The sequence below is a fragment of the Stenella coeruleoalba genome (assembly GCF_951394435.1).
Source record: "Stenella coeruleoalba genome assembly, chromosome: 14".
Lineage (NCBI taxonomy): Eukaryota > Metazoa > Chordata > Mammalia > Artiodactyla > Delphinidae > Stenella > Stenella coeruleoalba.
The window spans coordinates 83368956-83385055 of NC_137160.1; the positions used below are offsets into that span (position 1 = coordinate 83368956).

Consider the following 16100-nt stretch of genomic DNA (forward strand, 5'->3'; position numbering starts at 1 on the left):
TTTCTTTCTTTCTTTTTTTTAATTTTTGGCCACGCCGCTCGGCACGCAGGATCTTAGTTCCCTGCCCAGGGATCGAACCCGTGCCCCCTGCAGTGGAAGCACAGAGTCTTAACCACTGGACCACCAGGGAAAGTCCCATGATGCTTTTCTTTATTCCACCTCTCTGACAATGCTGTACATATAAAATACGTACACTAGGAAATCACACAAGGCCATGAAATAGGATCTTTTCCTACTGGTGGGCCTGGGGCATCCATTCTGCCCCTCAGACCACTCAGCTTCCTCCTTGGACCTCATACCAAGCTAGGAGGCTGAGAGATGCAGAGAAGCTGCTCAAGGCCCTCAGAGATGCCAGCCCAAGCAGGAGTGGAGAGGCAGGGATGGAGAGAAGGGGCAAGCATCCTCACCAGGACGGCTAAACTGAAAAGGACTGTCAATGTAAGTGCTGGAGAGAAGGCGGAGCAACAGGAATGCTCCTCTGAGCTGCCGGAGGGGTTGCTACTTGGGAAAACCAATAGGCGTCACCTACTACTGCTGTTACACATCCTCTGTGAACCAGCAGCTGATGCTGGGCATACACCCCCACAGGCCTTCATGCACAGTGCACGTGATCGCCAGTAGAAGGATGGTTCAATAAACTGCAGGAAGAGCGGACACTACGTGGCTATTTAAAAGACAGATACACTGGTAAGTACAGTAGGGACAATCTGTACAGCACAAGACGTGCAAAAGCGTTCACAGCAGCTTCATTCATCATAGCCCCAAACTGTAAACCGCCATGATGCCTATCAACAGGAGAACGAATAGGGACTTCCCTGGTGGTCCAGTGGTAAAGAATCCAATGCAGGGGACGTGGGTTCAACCCGTGGCTGGGGAACTAAGATCCCACATGCCTCGGGGCAACTAAGCCCACGTGCCACAACTATTGAGCCCGCGTGCTGCAAACTACAGAGCCCACGCGCTCTGGAGCCCATGCGCCACAACTAGAGAGAAGCCCAAGCACTGCAAAGAAGAGACCTCACGCCATAAGGTAAGATCCCGCATGCCTCAACAAAGATCAGAGAACCAAGGACTTCCCTGGTGTGTTGCAACTAAGACCCGACGCAGCCAAAAAAATAAGGAAAATAAATATTTAAGAAATAGTAGAATGAATAGATAAACCTTGATACGAACAAGAAATGGAATACTATACAGCTATGAAAAAGAATAACTACACGTTCCACTTGGAGTTTATAAAGTCAGTTATTTCTTCAGACACTCCTTGCTTCTCAAAGGATGCTCTTCAGCTGGACTCCTGAGCTGAAGGGCCCCCAGACTTGCAATGGGGAAACACAGGGCCATCTGGGGGTTCTGGGCACCAGGTGTCCCCCTCCCAAAACTCCTGGGCCACTGCTGCAAGGCGGGGCCTGGGCCTGGGCTAGTGTGACAAGAGGACACTGCTAACGTCTCCCAAAAAAGCGCTCCTTAGACACAGTGCATGAGCGAGTGTGTGTGTGTGTGTGTGTGTGTGTGTGTCTGTCTGTGTGGAGGAGGAGGGCTGAAATCAGGTGTAGGCAGAGTCTGTGAAAAAGCCACGAAAGTATTCATTGCTCTCTGAGCACCTGTCCCGCAAAGGCTCCAGGCAGGGGCATCAAGGGCCCAACTCGTGAAATTTAATCCTTGGTGGGGGGCAGATTCCACTCCTGGAGAAATCAGGTGAGCAGAACAGCTATGTGGGGTGGGCGCAGGGGAGCATGAGCCCAGAGAAAGGAAACCTGGACCTGGAGCCCAGCTACATCCAAGTTCCCCGACCAGGGATTGAACCCGGGCCACCGCAGTGGAAGTGCCGAGTCCTAACCCCTGGACCGCCAGGGAACTCCCAAAGACAGCAATGGGTTTTTTTGGCTGCACCTCACGGCTTGTGGGATCTCAGTTCCCCGACCAGGGATAGAACCCGGGTCACGGCAGTGAAAGCCCAGAATCCTAACCACTGGACCATCTGGGAACTCCCCGTCTGTCATGGGTGTCGGTAGCTGTAGGACCAAGAAGCTAGAGAACAAACGGTAAAGAGCTTAGAGTCTGGAGCTAGATTACTTGGACTCATTCCTGGCTTTGCCACTTCCCTTGCAGCTGAACTTGTGCCTTGTGCCTGTTTTCTCACTTGCAAATGGGGATCATGTGGAGGCCCCACCTGGGGGGCTCTCGTGAGGCTGCATATGTTGATCTACATGAAGCGCTCACAACAGGCCTGGCACAGAGTAAGAGTCTCTAAGTGTTAGCTGTTATTTTATCTATAAAATAGAAATGCCAGTTTTCCCTGCTCCAAAGGTTGCTGCTAAGTCCAAGCGTCGTTACGAAAGTGCTTCGAAAAATTAAAAGGTTAAGTGTTTTTAACAGACTCGCAAACATAGACAAAAGCCAGGAGAGTTCTGAGTAACTGTTTAGTCACCCCAGCAATGCAAGACCCTGGGATCTAAAAGAGACATTCGGGCAAGTGCACAGAGAAGCAAGTGCAAGGTCAGTCCCAGGTCCCGAGTCTGTAGTAGTGAAAACTGGTAATGATCTAAACATCCACTAGCAAGGAAATGATTAAACAGGTACTTTCCACACAATGGGACACTATGTAGCCAGTTAAAAGAAAAAGGCAAGGGCTTCCCTGGTGGCTCAGTGGTTGAGAATCCGCCTGCCAATGCAGGGGACACGGGTTCGATCCCTGGTCGGGGAAGATCCCACATGCCGTGGAGCAACTAAGCCTGTGCGCCACAACTACTGAGCTTGCGCTCTAGAGCCCGTGAGCCACAACTGCTGAGCCTGTGTGCCACAACTACTGAAGCCCGTGCACCTAGAGCCCGTGCTCTGCAACAAGAGAAGCCTCCGCAATGAGAAGCCCGCGCACTGCAACGAAGAGTAGCCCCCTCTCGCCACAACTACAGAAAGCCCGCGTGCAGCAACGAGGACCCCATGCAGCCAAAAACAAACAAATAAATAAATAAATTTATAAAAAACAAAAAAAACCCAACCTTTTTTAAAAAGAAGCAAAAGGCAAGTGACAAAGTCACAGCAGCAGTATTCGCAATGGCCAAAAGATGGAAGTAGCTCAAATGTCCATCAACAGACGTATGGATTAAAAAAATGTGATCTATCCGAATGATGGAATATTATTCAACCGTAAAAAGAAATGAAGCACTGACACAGGCTACAATGTGGATGAACCTTGAAAACATGATGCTGAGTGAAAGAAGACAGACACAAAAGGCCACATATTGTATGAGTCCACTTATATGAAATGTCCAGAATAGGTAAACCGATAGAGACAGAGAGTAGACTGGAGGTTACCAAAGGCTGGCAGGAGGGGGGAGTGGGGAGTGACTGCTGTGGGTGCAGGGTCTCCTTTGCGGGTGGTGAAAATGTTCTGGAACTAAATAGAGGTGATGATGACACAACATTATAAATACATTAAATGATGTACTAAATGCTACTGAATTGTACACTTTAAAACTGTTAATGTTATGTTCTGTGACTCGCTTGTCAATTTTTCTAAAAGGGCAATCCAAACAATAAACACATAATTATAATTTGTTAAAAAAAGAAAGGCAAGTGACAATCCATACAGCATAATCCCTTTTATTTTAAAAACAAAACACATTCCCTGCAATGTCATCGCCAGCGCTGTAGGAGATTTTTCTTATTTAAAAACAACACGCACGTGGAATATGTGTGTAAATGCAGAGAGAGGGATGGTCTTCCCTCTGGTGAGTGAGGAAGGAGGCAAAGGGAATTCTCACGTTTTTCTTGAGTTTTGTTTCAACTTTTACGACATGAATGAATACATGTGATAGTTTCTATTGTTAAAGACCAAAACCACCACCAACACCCACAAACCCATACTGTCTGTGCCCCTCAGTCTCTACAAGAAGAAAAGACCCTGAGAAGATTGAGCCGCTTGCCCCAAATCTGCTAGTTAGTGGCCATTTGGAGCATAATCCGGGTCTCTTAGTACCAGACCCACACGTTTTTCACTCCCCCAGAGCCAGAAAACCGCCTTTGATACTGGGTGGTGATGATCACCAGTGTTTATCAAGCACCTGCCGTCACCAGCTACTGGGCTCAGCGCTCACCACGGATGAAGCGGTGCTCAGACCCCCTCGGATCCCTGTGTTCACCCCTCGCCCCTCTTCAGTGTGCTTTTTTTTTTTTTTTTTCTGTACGCGGGCCTCTCACTGTTGTGGCCCCTCCCATTGCGAAGCACAGGCTCCGGACGCGCGCAGGCTCAGCGGCCATGGCTCACGGGCCCAGCCGCTCCGCGGCATGTGGGATCTTCCCGGACCGGGGCACGAACCCGTGTCCCCTGCATCGGCAGGCGGACTCTCAACCACTGCGCCACCAGGGAAGCCCCTTCAGTGTGCTTTTGCTACTGACCAGGCACCCTGGGCTCCCTGGCTGGCAGGCTGTGTAAGAAAATACAGGCCCCATGCCTATGGGCAGGGCAACTCTGAGGAGTAACTCACACCCCAGAGCTCGCTGCCTTGCATGGACTTCGTTGGGCTTCCTCCTTTCCCTGTCCTGATTCCTCCACTTCCCCAATAGTCTTTTCTAGGGCTGCTTCCTTAATGAATCACCTGCAGCGGAACATCTTCGCCTCGGGTCTCCTTCTAGAAGATGCTGACACAAGCAGAACTTAACTCATTTTATCCTCCGAATCCTTTACGAAGTAGGACCCCTGCTGCCCGCCTTGTGTAGCCGAGGAACCCCAGGTGCACAGTAGCTCGTTAACTTTTACAAGGCCACACAGCTAATACCAGGATTTCAAGCTCCGGCCGTCTGGCTCTAGGATCCACACTTTTTTTTTTCTTTCACGTTGTGGTGTGCATCAGTGCTTTATTCCTCTTTATGGCTGAATGATATCCCATTACATGGACAGACCACCTTTTGTTCATAGTACTTTTTTAAAAATATTTATTTATTTATTTGGTTGCGCTGGGCCTTAGTTGCAGCATGTGGGCTCTAGTTCCCTGAGCAGGGATCAAACCCGGGCCCCCTGTATCGGGAGCGAGGAGTCTTAACCACTGCGCCACCAGGGAAGTCCCCAGAATCCACACTCTTGCGACCACTCTTCTGCCTCTCAAAGTCTCACAGCCCAAGCTCCTTACGTTATCAGCAAGTGTACCGGAGAGGATAATGTCCCCTCAAACTTCACGTCCACCTGGAACCTCAGAAGGTGACCTTACTTGAAAACAGGTCTTTGCAGATGTAATTAAGTTAAGGGGAGGTCAGGCTAAGTGAGGGTGGGCCCTAAATCCAATGACTGGGTCCTTATAAGAGAAAGGAGAGGGAGAGTCAGACCCGCAGACCCGCAGAGGAGGCCACGTGACAACAGAGGCAGAGCTTGGAGTGACGCAGCCACAGGCCAAGAGCTGCCACCTGGAAGAGGCGGGAGCTTCTTCCCCTAGAACCTTGGGAGGGAGCACAGCCCTGCTGACACCTTGATTTTGGACCCCTGGCCTCCAGATCTGTGAGAGAATACATTTCTTTGTTTGAAGCCTCCCAGTTTGTGGTCATTTGTTACAGTGGCCCCAGGAAACTAATAGAGCAAGCATACGGAGAAAGTCCTATATAGAAGGTGCACAGACGACGTCTATTGAGGTGAAATTCATATCAGCCACTCTCGGGTCCCACAAAAGGTTCCCCTGGTAGGACAAAAGCGACGTAATTGCCCTCAGGGCTATCTTTTTATAAAAAATAAATTTATTTATTTATTTTTGGCTGTGTTGGGTCGTTTCTGTGTGAGGGCTTTCTCTAGTTGTGGCAAGCAGGGGCCACTCTTCATCGCGGTGCGCGGGCGTCTCAGTGTCGCGGCCTCTCGTTGCAGAGCACAGGCTCCAGACGCGCAGGCTCAGCGGCCATGGCTCACGGGCCCAGCCGCTCTGCGGCACGTGGGATCCTCCCGGACCGGGGCACGAACCCGTGTCCCCTGCATCGGCAGGCGGACTCTCAACCACTGCGCCACCAGGGAAGCCCCCCAGGGCTATCTTTTATTGACTAGTTCTGCGTTTGATGCTGTATATATTTTTCTCAACAGTCCTGGGTGTCAGGAGTTGCCACACCCACCTTACAGGTGAGGAACCTGAGGATGGGAACAAGGTGACCCATTGGTAAGAGTGGTCTGAGATTTAAACTCAGGTCCACCTCACTCCACAGCCCATTCCCCTTATAATAGACTGCTCTACCCAGGCACATCTCCAAGAATATTCTAGCTCTGTGTGTCCAACTCAGCAGTCACTAGTGGCAATGGAGCACCTGAGATAGGGCACGTACAAATGGACATGTGCTGAAAATGTAAAATACACATCAGCCATCAACAGATGGGTAGATCAACAAAATGTGGTCTGTCCATTCAATGGGATATTATTCTGCCTTAAAAAGGAAGGAAATTCTGACACAACTACAACATGGATGAAACTCAAGGACATTATGCTCAGTGAAAAAAAACCAGTCACAAAAAGACAAATATTGTATGATTCTACTTATGTGAGCTACCTGGAGTAGTCAAAATTATAGAGACAGAAAGTAGAATGCCAGTTGCCAAGGGCTGGGGGAGGGAGAAATGGAGAGTTATTGTTTAATGGGGACAGAGGTTTACATTTGCAAGATCAGTTCCGGAGTCCGGTTGTACAACAATGTGAATGTTCTTAACGCTGCTGAACTATACACTTAGAAATGGTTAAGATGAGAATTTTTTTTTAACCTCTTTATTAGAGTACAATTGCTTTACAATGGTGTGTTAGCTTCTGCTTTATAACAAAGTGAATCAGTTATACCTGCACATATGTCTCCATATCTCTTCCCTCTTGCATCTCCCTCCCTCCCACCCTCCCTAACCCACCCCCCAAGGTGGTCACAAAGCACAGAGCTGATCTCCCTGTGCTATGCGGCTGCTTCCCACTAGCTATGTATTTTACATTTGGTAGTGTATATATGTCCATGCCGCTCTCTCACTTTGTCCCAGCTTAAGGTGAGAAATTTTACGTGTATGTTATCACAGTAAAACATACATATATATATTATATTATATATAAATGAATAACCCACCAGATTTCAAAGACTTAATATGAAAAAAATGCAAAATACCCTACTGATAATTTTTAATTTTTAAAATTTTTATTTATTTCTTTCGGCTGCACCATGAGGCTTGCAGGATCTTAGTTCCCTGACCAGGGATTGAACCCAGGCCCTCAGCAGTGAAAGCACAGAGTCCTAACCACTAGACCACCAGGGAATTCCCCCCAACTGATCATTTTTAAATTGATTACATGTTGAAGGATGATATCTTGGATCTACTGGGTTAAATAAAAATATTAATGAAATTACTTTCACCTGTCCTTTTCACTTTCTTTTAATGCTACACCTAGAAAAATCATAGTCATATCTGTGGCTTGCCTTACATTTTTTGGTAAAAGGAGAAATATGTACACAACTGGAAGAGCAACCAGTGCATTGCCTTACACTTTTTTTGGACAGTGCTGTTCTCAGCTGCCCTTCAGAAAATGGATACGTGGTCAGTTTTCATCCTCTCCTCGTGACAGAGTTGTTTGTCCAGAGCCCAAGGATTTTTTTCCAGACGCTTGAGTGTATCTCTGCACCCCCATGCCTCCAGTCCAATTGCTTCCATATCTGTAATTCATCTCCGCATGTGCTAACTAGTAGTTTCCAGGTGCTGACAAGACGATTTCCAAATACAAGAAGTAGGGAAGTGCTTTTTAATCTGGAGACTTCCAGGGAGGGGGAGACAGGAGACTGGCGGGTGCTCTGAGCACACTGCCCAGTATTTTTTTTAAATTAATTTTTATTGGAGTATAGTTGCTTTACATGGTTGTGTTAGTTTCTGCTGTACAGCAAAGTGAATCAGCTATACGTACACATATATCCCCTCTTTTTTGGATTTCCTTCCCTTTTAGGTCACCACAGAACACTGAGTAGAGTTCCCTGTGCTATACAGTAGGTTCTCATTAGTTATCTATTTTATACAGAGTAGTGTATATGTGTCAATCCCATTCTCCCAATTCATCCTACTCCCCCTTCCCCCTTTGGTAGCCATACGCTTGTTCTCTACGTCGCAGTGCCCAGTATTAACGGCTGGGAAAGCAGCACTGTTCCGGGCAGGTTGGCTCTTCTAAGCGGGCATCCCAGCCCACTCACCCCCTAAATCCTGTTTGCCCCTAGGCCTTGCCCCGCTGCCTAAAGTGGTACCAGACACACAGTCTAACTTCATGGGCTGCACCTCCTCCCAGGGACCCCCCGGCCCAGTGTCTGTTCCTCTCACAGGTGGAAGACATGCTTTTGCCCTTATTGTGTTCCCATGGCTTCCCAGGCAGAATAAAAATAACTGTGAAAGGCATGCCTGGCATCTGCCCAGTTTCTCCACTAGGGTGAGGGCTGCTGTCGAGCTGAACACCGAACACCGGAGGCTCCCCGAGCTCACACCCGGGAGCTGGACCCACGCGAGATGCCAATTAAGTGCGTCTCAGATGGTACCCGTGTGGGCTGTCTGATGAAGAGCCCAGCAGGGATGCAGAGAGCCGAGGCCAAGCTCTCCCACACGGGGGGTGCCGTGTGCACACACATGCAACCGAGCGCCTTAGGGTGTTCGGGCCCGTGCCTGGGGGACCTGCGGCCTCTAGGGCATCACTGGGGTAGGCAGGGGGAGTTCCAAGGTCACCCCTGGAGGCCTCTGGGTGCCCTGCAGAAATGTCACAGACCAAAAGATGGCTATGGGGACATCTCTGGTGGCGCAGTGGATAAGACTCCACGCTCCCAATGCAGGGGGCCCGGGTTCGATCCCTGGTCAGGGAACTAGATCCCACATGTGTGCCACAACTAAGAGTTCGCATGCCACAACTAAGGAGCGGCAAGCCGCAACTAAGGCCCAGCGCAACCAAATAAATAATAAATATGAATAAATAAATAAACAAAATAAAATAAAACCCACCAGACCATAAGGTAGGATTCCAAACGATATTAATTAGGGAGACGACTAACATCTAAAAAACCACAAAACCAAAAAAAACAAAAGATGGCTGTGGGCACCTCACTAAGTTCAACACAGTTACCACAGGACTCAGCAATTCCATGCTGAGGTATATACCTCAAAGCACCGAAAACACATGTCCACACAAAAACATGAAGGTACCAGAACCTTCACAGCGGTACTCTCCACAATAGCCAAAAGTTGGAAACAGCTCAGCGTCCATCGGTGGATGAACAGATAAACAACACGTGGTCCAAACAGACAACGGAGTGCTGCTGAGCCGTAAAGAGGAACGATGCACCCTCTCAGCCTGCTTTCCTCCTCTTTTCAAAAAGGAGATTGGATTCGATAACAACAGTAACAACAGTTAACACTTGCTGAGTGTGGGCACCAGGTACTACTCAGTTTACACGTATTAATTCATTTAATCCTCACAACAACTTTATGAGGGAGATATGGTTATGGCCCCCATTTCTACAGGGGGCACTGAAGGCACACCAAGGTCAAGTGACTTGATCAAGGTCCCTCAGCCAGTAAGTATGGGGTTAGGATTCACACTGGGCAGCCTGGCTCTAGCACCAACACTTACCACCACTACGACTTTTGTTTTCACTGCACGACTCAGATCTCAACAAAGGAAACCCAAGGAAAAGAGGATGCCAGCAACCAGGTCAAACAATTCCTTTTTCCTTGGTCCCTACGGTCCTTACACAGTGTGCTACCTTATTCTCACAGAGTGGTAAACACGAGTTCTGAACTTCAGGCCCCCACGGAAGTCCACCCCCTTCCCAACAAACGTGAGGAGGGGGCTTGTATAGGGACCCAGGAAGTTCACCCAGACTAAAGAGTTGGGCCTGAGATTCCTTGCGATCAGAGCCAGCCTCTGAATGAGAAGGAGGCTGCTGGGGGGCCCACAGCTGAGGCAGCGCACGGGGGCCCAGGCCAAACCCCTCTGTCTGTCTTTGCTTCTCCAGCACCAGCAAAGGCCTGGAGTCAAGGTTCTAGATAACTGTTCGTAGGATGAATGACAGTTGGGGGGCTCCAGCACCATTCAGATCTGGGTGGCCACCCTGGGTTGCTCATTGTTAAACGTGTACCCGTGACAAGCACCTCAAATTTCTTCCCAGCACACTTAGAATAAAATCCAAACCTTGGCCTCTAAGGGGCTATGTGATCTGAGCCCTGCTGACCCCACTGACCTCATCTTTAACCACCCTTGGCCTTGATCATCTTCTGTGACACTGGTCTCCTTGGTTTCCATAAACAGTCATGCCCCAGGGCCTTTGCACCTGCTTTCCCCCCAAGATATTTGCATGGCTCACTCCATGACTTCATTAGGGCTCAAATGTCACCTCATCAGAGAGGCCCTCCTTGATCACCATATGCAAAGAAGCACCCCACCAAGTCACCTCTATCATATCCCCCCCAGATTTTAGTTCTTCCATAACCCTGGTCAGAATCTGGAACTGTGTCATCTGTCTGTTTACATAGTTATCACCTATCTCCTCTGCACTAGAACATAAGCTTCCCGAGGGCGGTGGCTTTGTCTTGCCCAATGTGTATACCCAGTGCCTAGAGAAGAGGCTGGAAAAGTGAGGACCCTCGAACAATTTGTCAAATGAACCTCTCGGTTTCATCACCTGTACACCAGGCTACACAATGTCTCTCGGGCAGAGTGATGGTGAGAATCCAAATGACATGAGACAGCATTGCTTGGGGACCACGCTCCTGTCACTCGTGATGCCGGTGATGGCAGTGGGAAGAGCCTTCCCCTCACCTCCCATGCTGGCCCCTCCTCTTACCTTCATGCTTCTGGAACTCCTCCTCGGAGAAGCTGACGTCCTTGTGGGAGAGGTTGGTCATGAGCTGCTTGTTCTCCTCCTGCAGCTGGGCGATCTGGGAAAGGAGGTCTTGTGCTTCCCCTCGCCACACGTCCTCCACCAGCTCCAGCTCCTGCGGGGGTGAGGGGCCGGAGTGGGGTCACAGCCTGCTCAGGGCAGCAGTCTTACCCCCCTGACCCTCGGGAGCAGCTCAAGGCTGCTGGGGCTTTGGGTTGTTCCCTTCTCCATGAGAACCAAGCATCGGCAGGTGAGCAGATCAGGCCATCACTAGCCCACATGGCAACTTTACAAAAAACAGAAGGTGTCCTTCCTCTGGGCAAGGCGTGCATTTATGCCGTTAGGACCTGGCCAAGTTAGAAATGCCCTGAAGACAACAATGGCATTGGAACTGTACCTTCTAACTGTCTAGACAGGAGAGAGAGGGTGGAGGGGCAGCCCCAGGCTGCAGGGACCCAAACATACCAATCTCTCTAGGGAGGTCACGTCCCTGATCTTTGGACAGACCCTCCATCAAGACAAACCTCTCTCCAAGGGAGAAAGGGGCTGCAAAGATCCCAGGGATACCACCTGGCCCTGGAGCAACCTGTAGGTCTGAAACAGGAATCTCTTCAAGCAGACTTGGACGACTCACTCTACAAATCTGAGGCTGTTTCCCTTAGTTGGGGAGCCCTACTATAAAAACTCACAGTGAAGAAAACAAAAACACTCATTTGAAAAGATACATGCACCCCTATGTTTACAGTAGCATTCATTATTTACAACAGTCAAGACGTGGAAGCGACCGAAGTGTCCATCAATAGACGAGTGGATAAAGAAGATGTGGTCCATATATACAATGGAATACTACTCAGCCATAAGAAAGAATGAAATCTTGTCATTTGTAACAACATGTATGGTCCTAGAGAGTATTATGCTAAGTGAAATAAGTCAGACAGAGAAAGACAAATGCCATATGATCTCACTTATTTGTGGAATCTAAAAAACAAACCAAACGAACAAAACACAGAGAACAAACAGGTGGTTGCCAGAGGGGAGGCGCTGGAGGGGGAGTGAAATAGGTGAAAGGGATTAAGAGGTACAAACCTTCAGTTACAAAATAAATAAGCCACAGGGATGTAATACACGGCATAAGGAATGTGGTCAGTAGTATTGTAATAACTTTGTACGGGGACAGATGGTTACTGGACTTAGCTTGGTGATCATTTCATAATGTATGCAAATGTTAAATCTCTGTATAGCACACCTGAGGCTAATATAATATTGTGTCAACTGTATTTCAGTAAAAAAATAAAATAAAAAAATAAAGGCTCACAGGGTTGAATGTGAGGATAAATAAGATGTCTATAAAAATTATTTTGTGGATGGCTGTAATCAGAGAAACACATAATAACAAGTGTTGGCAAGAATGTGAAGAAATTGGAACCCTGGGCATTGCTGGTAAGAATGTAAAATGGTGCAGCCACTGTGGAAAACAGTCTGGCAGTTCCTCAATAAGTTAAACATAGTTACCATATGACCCACCAATTCCACTTGTAGGGTCTGAGAAATGAAAACATGTGTCCACACAAAAACAGGTACATGAATGTTCACAGCAGCACTATTCATAATCGCCAAAAGGTAGAAACAACCCAAATGTCCATCCGTTGATGAAAAGATGAATAAAAGGTGGTGTACCTGGAATATGAGTCAGGCAAAAAGGGATGAAATACTGACATATGCTACAATTTGGATGAACCTTGAAAACATGATGCTGAGCAAAAGCAGCTGGTCACAAAAGGGCACACAGTGCTTGGCTCCGTTGATGGGAAATGGCCACAATACGTAAATCCATAGATACAGAAAGCATACTGGCAGCTTTCTAGGGGCAGAAGGGTTGGCAGGGAGTGAGGAATGGCTGTTAATGAGTCTGTGTTTTCTGTTCGGAGTAATGAAAATGTTCTAAAATTGATTGTAGTAATGGTTGCACAGCTCTGTGAATAAACTAAAAACCACTGAATTGTATGCTCTGAATGGGTGAATTGTATGGTATGTGAATTATATTCAGTAAAGCTGTTACCAAAAAAAAAAAAGAGAGATTTTGTAAAATCATAAACTGCATAGAATGCTGGTTTAAAGCATGGATACTGGAGCCTGTTGACCTGAGTTTGAATTCTGTTTCCGCCACTTACTAGCTGATCTTGGACAAGTTATTCAACCTTAGGGTGCCTTGGAAATGAGGAATACAGTGCTATATCTACCCCCGTGGGGTGTCATGAGGATTAAATGGTTAATATATGTAGATGTTTGGAATAGGGCCCAGTACCCAGAAAGTGCTAAACATATGTCTGCTGATTTCTGGTCCTCTTACAGCCCATCCCAAGCCGGCCCAGGTGGCCGGATGTCAGCATCGCCTCCTTTCATCTTTTAAATAAGTTCCTAAATCCTATCTCCTTTGTCAGGAAGCCCGCTGCACTGGGGATATGAGAGGTAATAACTAAGTACTCGCACAGCTGCTTCAAGGTCACCAGGGGAGGTGAAGGGTGGGGCCAGAGGGCGAAAGTGGTGGTGGAATGATGAAGTGGCCACGGGACCTTCCCACAGGCAGGTGTGGGCTGGAAGCTGAATCAGGCTCTTCTTGCCCTGGTCCTCTCTGCTCCCACCTGACACAGGCTGAGTACACAGAGGGCCCCAGTGCTATCTCAAGTGTAACTGGCTGGGGTAGGTGGAACAATGGTCCCCAGAGAGGTCCATATTCTCATCCCTGGAACCTGAGAATATGGAAATTTACACGGCAAAAGGGATTTTGCAGATGTGATTCAGTTAAGGACCCTGAGATGGGGAGATGCTCCTGGTTATCCCGGTGGACCCAATGTAATCACAAGGGTCCTTAAAAATGAAAGGAGGCAGGAAGGGCAGAATCAGAGACCACGTGGGGACTTCCCTGGTGGTCCAGTGGTTAAGACTCTGTGCTTCCACTGCAGGGGGCGAGGGTCGGCTCCCCGGGTCGCGAAGCAGAGATCAGAGTTAGAGATCTGAAGATGCTACGCTGATGACTTTGAAGATGGAGGAAGGGGTCACAAGTCAAAGGATACAGCTGGCTCCCAGGAGCTGCAAAAGGCCAGGAAATGGATTCTCCCCTAAAGTTGCCCGCAGGAATGAATTTCCTGACACCCGATTTTAACCCAAGTGAGACTCATTTCTGACTTTTGACCTCCAGAATTTTATCCAGTATTACCTATATTGATATTATTCATAATCTCATATTACCAATGTGATAATAAACTTGTGTGATTTTGAGTAAGTTTGTGGTAATTAGTTATAGCAGCAATAGATGAATACAGACTTTAATCCTCAGTTCTTTTTTTTCTTCTCTCAGTGAACTAAAGTTGATGCTGGGGGAGCTGGTTCTTGCCTCTGAGCTGACCATGGAGAATTTGATCTTGCCTCGATACCAGCGAAAAAGGCTCTTCCAGGAAGTGGCCCCTGACCAATCACCTCGTTAGCCTCCTCTCAGCACTGTCTTCAAACTCCTTATGCTGGCCTGTGAGGCCCAGCATTAGCAGACCCCTGTACCTCCCTGACTTCACCTCCTACCCCTCTTCCTCACTCGCTCTGCTCTTGTCACACCAGCCTTCTTTGTGTTCCTTGCACACACCAAGCTCACTCTTACCTCAGGGCATTTGCACTGGCTGCACCTCCTGCCCAGAATGCCCCTCCCCCAGATCTCTCTATGGCTGGCATCTACACTTCATTCAGATCTCAGCTCAGATGCCACCTCCTCAGGGAAGCCTTCCTGACTGCCCCATCAACTAGACACCATCCCTGGCCAGTCTCTTTTATATTTCCGTTTTATCTTCTTCATGGTACTTATCATAAGCTGAGATTTTTTAGAAGTTTAAACAAATCTATCTCCTCACACTAGAATCACACCATTCCATTAGAGTAGCCATTAGCCACATGTATCTGCTGAGCACTTGAAATGTCACTGGTCTGAATTGAAACATGCAGTGAGGGTTAAACACTCACTGAATTTCAAAGACATAATAGGAAAAAAAGAATGCAAAATACCTTATTAATAATTTTTTTAACTATGTGTGGCGATGGATGTTAACTAAACTTATGTGGTAATCATTTTGCAATATGTACATATGTCAAATCATAATGTAAGCCTAAAACAAATACAATGTTATATGTCAATTATATCTCAATAAAAAATAATTTTTTACATTGATTACATGTTGAAATAATATTTTGGAACGACTGGGTTTGATAAGATATGTTATTAAAATTAACCTCATCTGGGGAATTCCCTGGAGGTCCAGTGGTTAGGACTCTGCACTTTCATTGCCGAGGGCCCGGGTTCAATTGCTGGTGCGGCCAAAAAAATAAAAATTAACCTCATCTGTGTCTTTTTATCAATGTGACATGCCACATTATATATCTATGGGACAGCACTGCACTAGAAAGTCAGGTCCTTGAGGGTAAAGACCTCACCTGTTGTGGTCGCCACTGTCACCCAGAACAGTGCCTGGCAATTAGTAGGTACTCAATAAATATATCTGTTGAGTGAATAAATGAACAACGTATGTTGTTTATATTATATGCACTTGTATCTGCACAGCCACTGCTTTCTAAAGTCTCTTCGCGTGTTTTTCCTGTCTTCCCTGTTACCCACCCACTGCCTGAGATGAGGACCTGGTTTTCCTTTCCTTTGCATCACCCAAGTCACCTCGAAAGGCACTTTGCAAGCTGCAGTCGGTCAACAAGGCTGCAGATGGCGTAACCAGGTAGAACATGATGAGACGGTGGCCTAGGTCTGAGTGATGAACAGAGCTGAGTCCGGGGATCTTTTGGGAGGAAGAGTTGGTGGAGGAGAGGGTGCATGCTTTACTGGAGCCGTATTTGTCAAGAGAAAGAGAGAGAGAGAGAAGGAAGAAAAAAGGAAGGAAGGGAGGAAGGGAGGGAGGGAAGGTGGGAGGGAGGAATGAACGGATAGACAGATAAGATGAAGGACATGCTAAGATTTCTGTGGAAATAACACCTCGAAGAGCCTTTGAGGCTTACGGGGTGAGGGGAATCAGACAAGTCTCTCTTGATCCCAAGAATATGAAGTAAAGGGGACTGAAGCGGGGATGGGGAAAAAAAGGATTTTGTCCTCCGAATTAGAAAAGATCGTCCTCTGTATTGACAAATGAGCGCTGGCTTTGAACACACTGGTGTTTACTTCCTGGCTGATAGCATTCCAGAAGTGACAAGTGCAGCTGGCTGGGAATTCC

At 47.6% G+C, this 16100-nt stretch overlaps 1 protein-coding gene across 3 annotated transcripts in view; it reads right to left on the reverse strand.

The window, feature by feature from the left end:
* Positions 1-16100, reverse strand: part of RILPL1 (Rab interacting lysosomal protein like 1) — a 44082-nt gene that overhangs the window by 25204 nt on the left and 2778 nt on the right. For all 3 annotated transcript variants that reach the window (XM_079942690.1, XM_079942688.1, XM_079942689.1), the window contains exon 2: positions 10807-10957. In XM_079942690.1, the coding sequence (XP_079798816.1) occupies positions 10807-10957 (151 nt within the window). The remainder of the gene's footprint in view (positions 1-10806; positions 10958-16100) is intronic.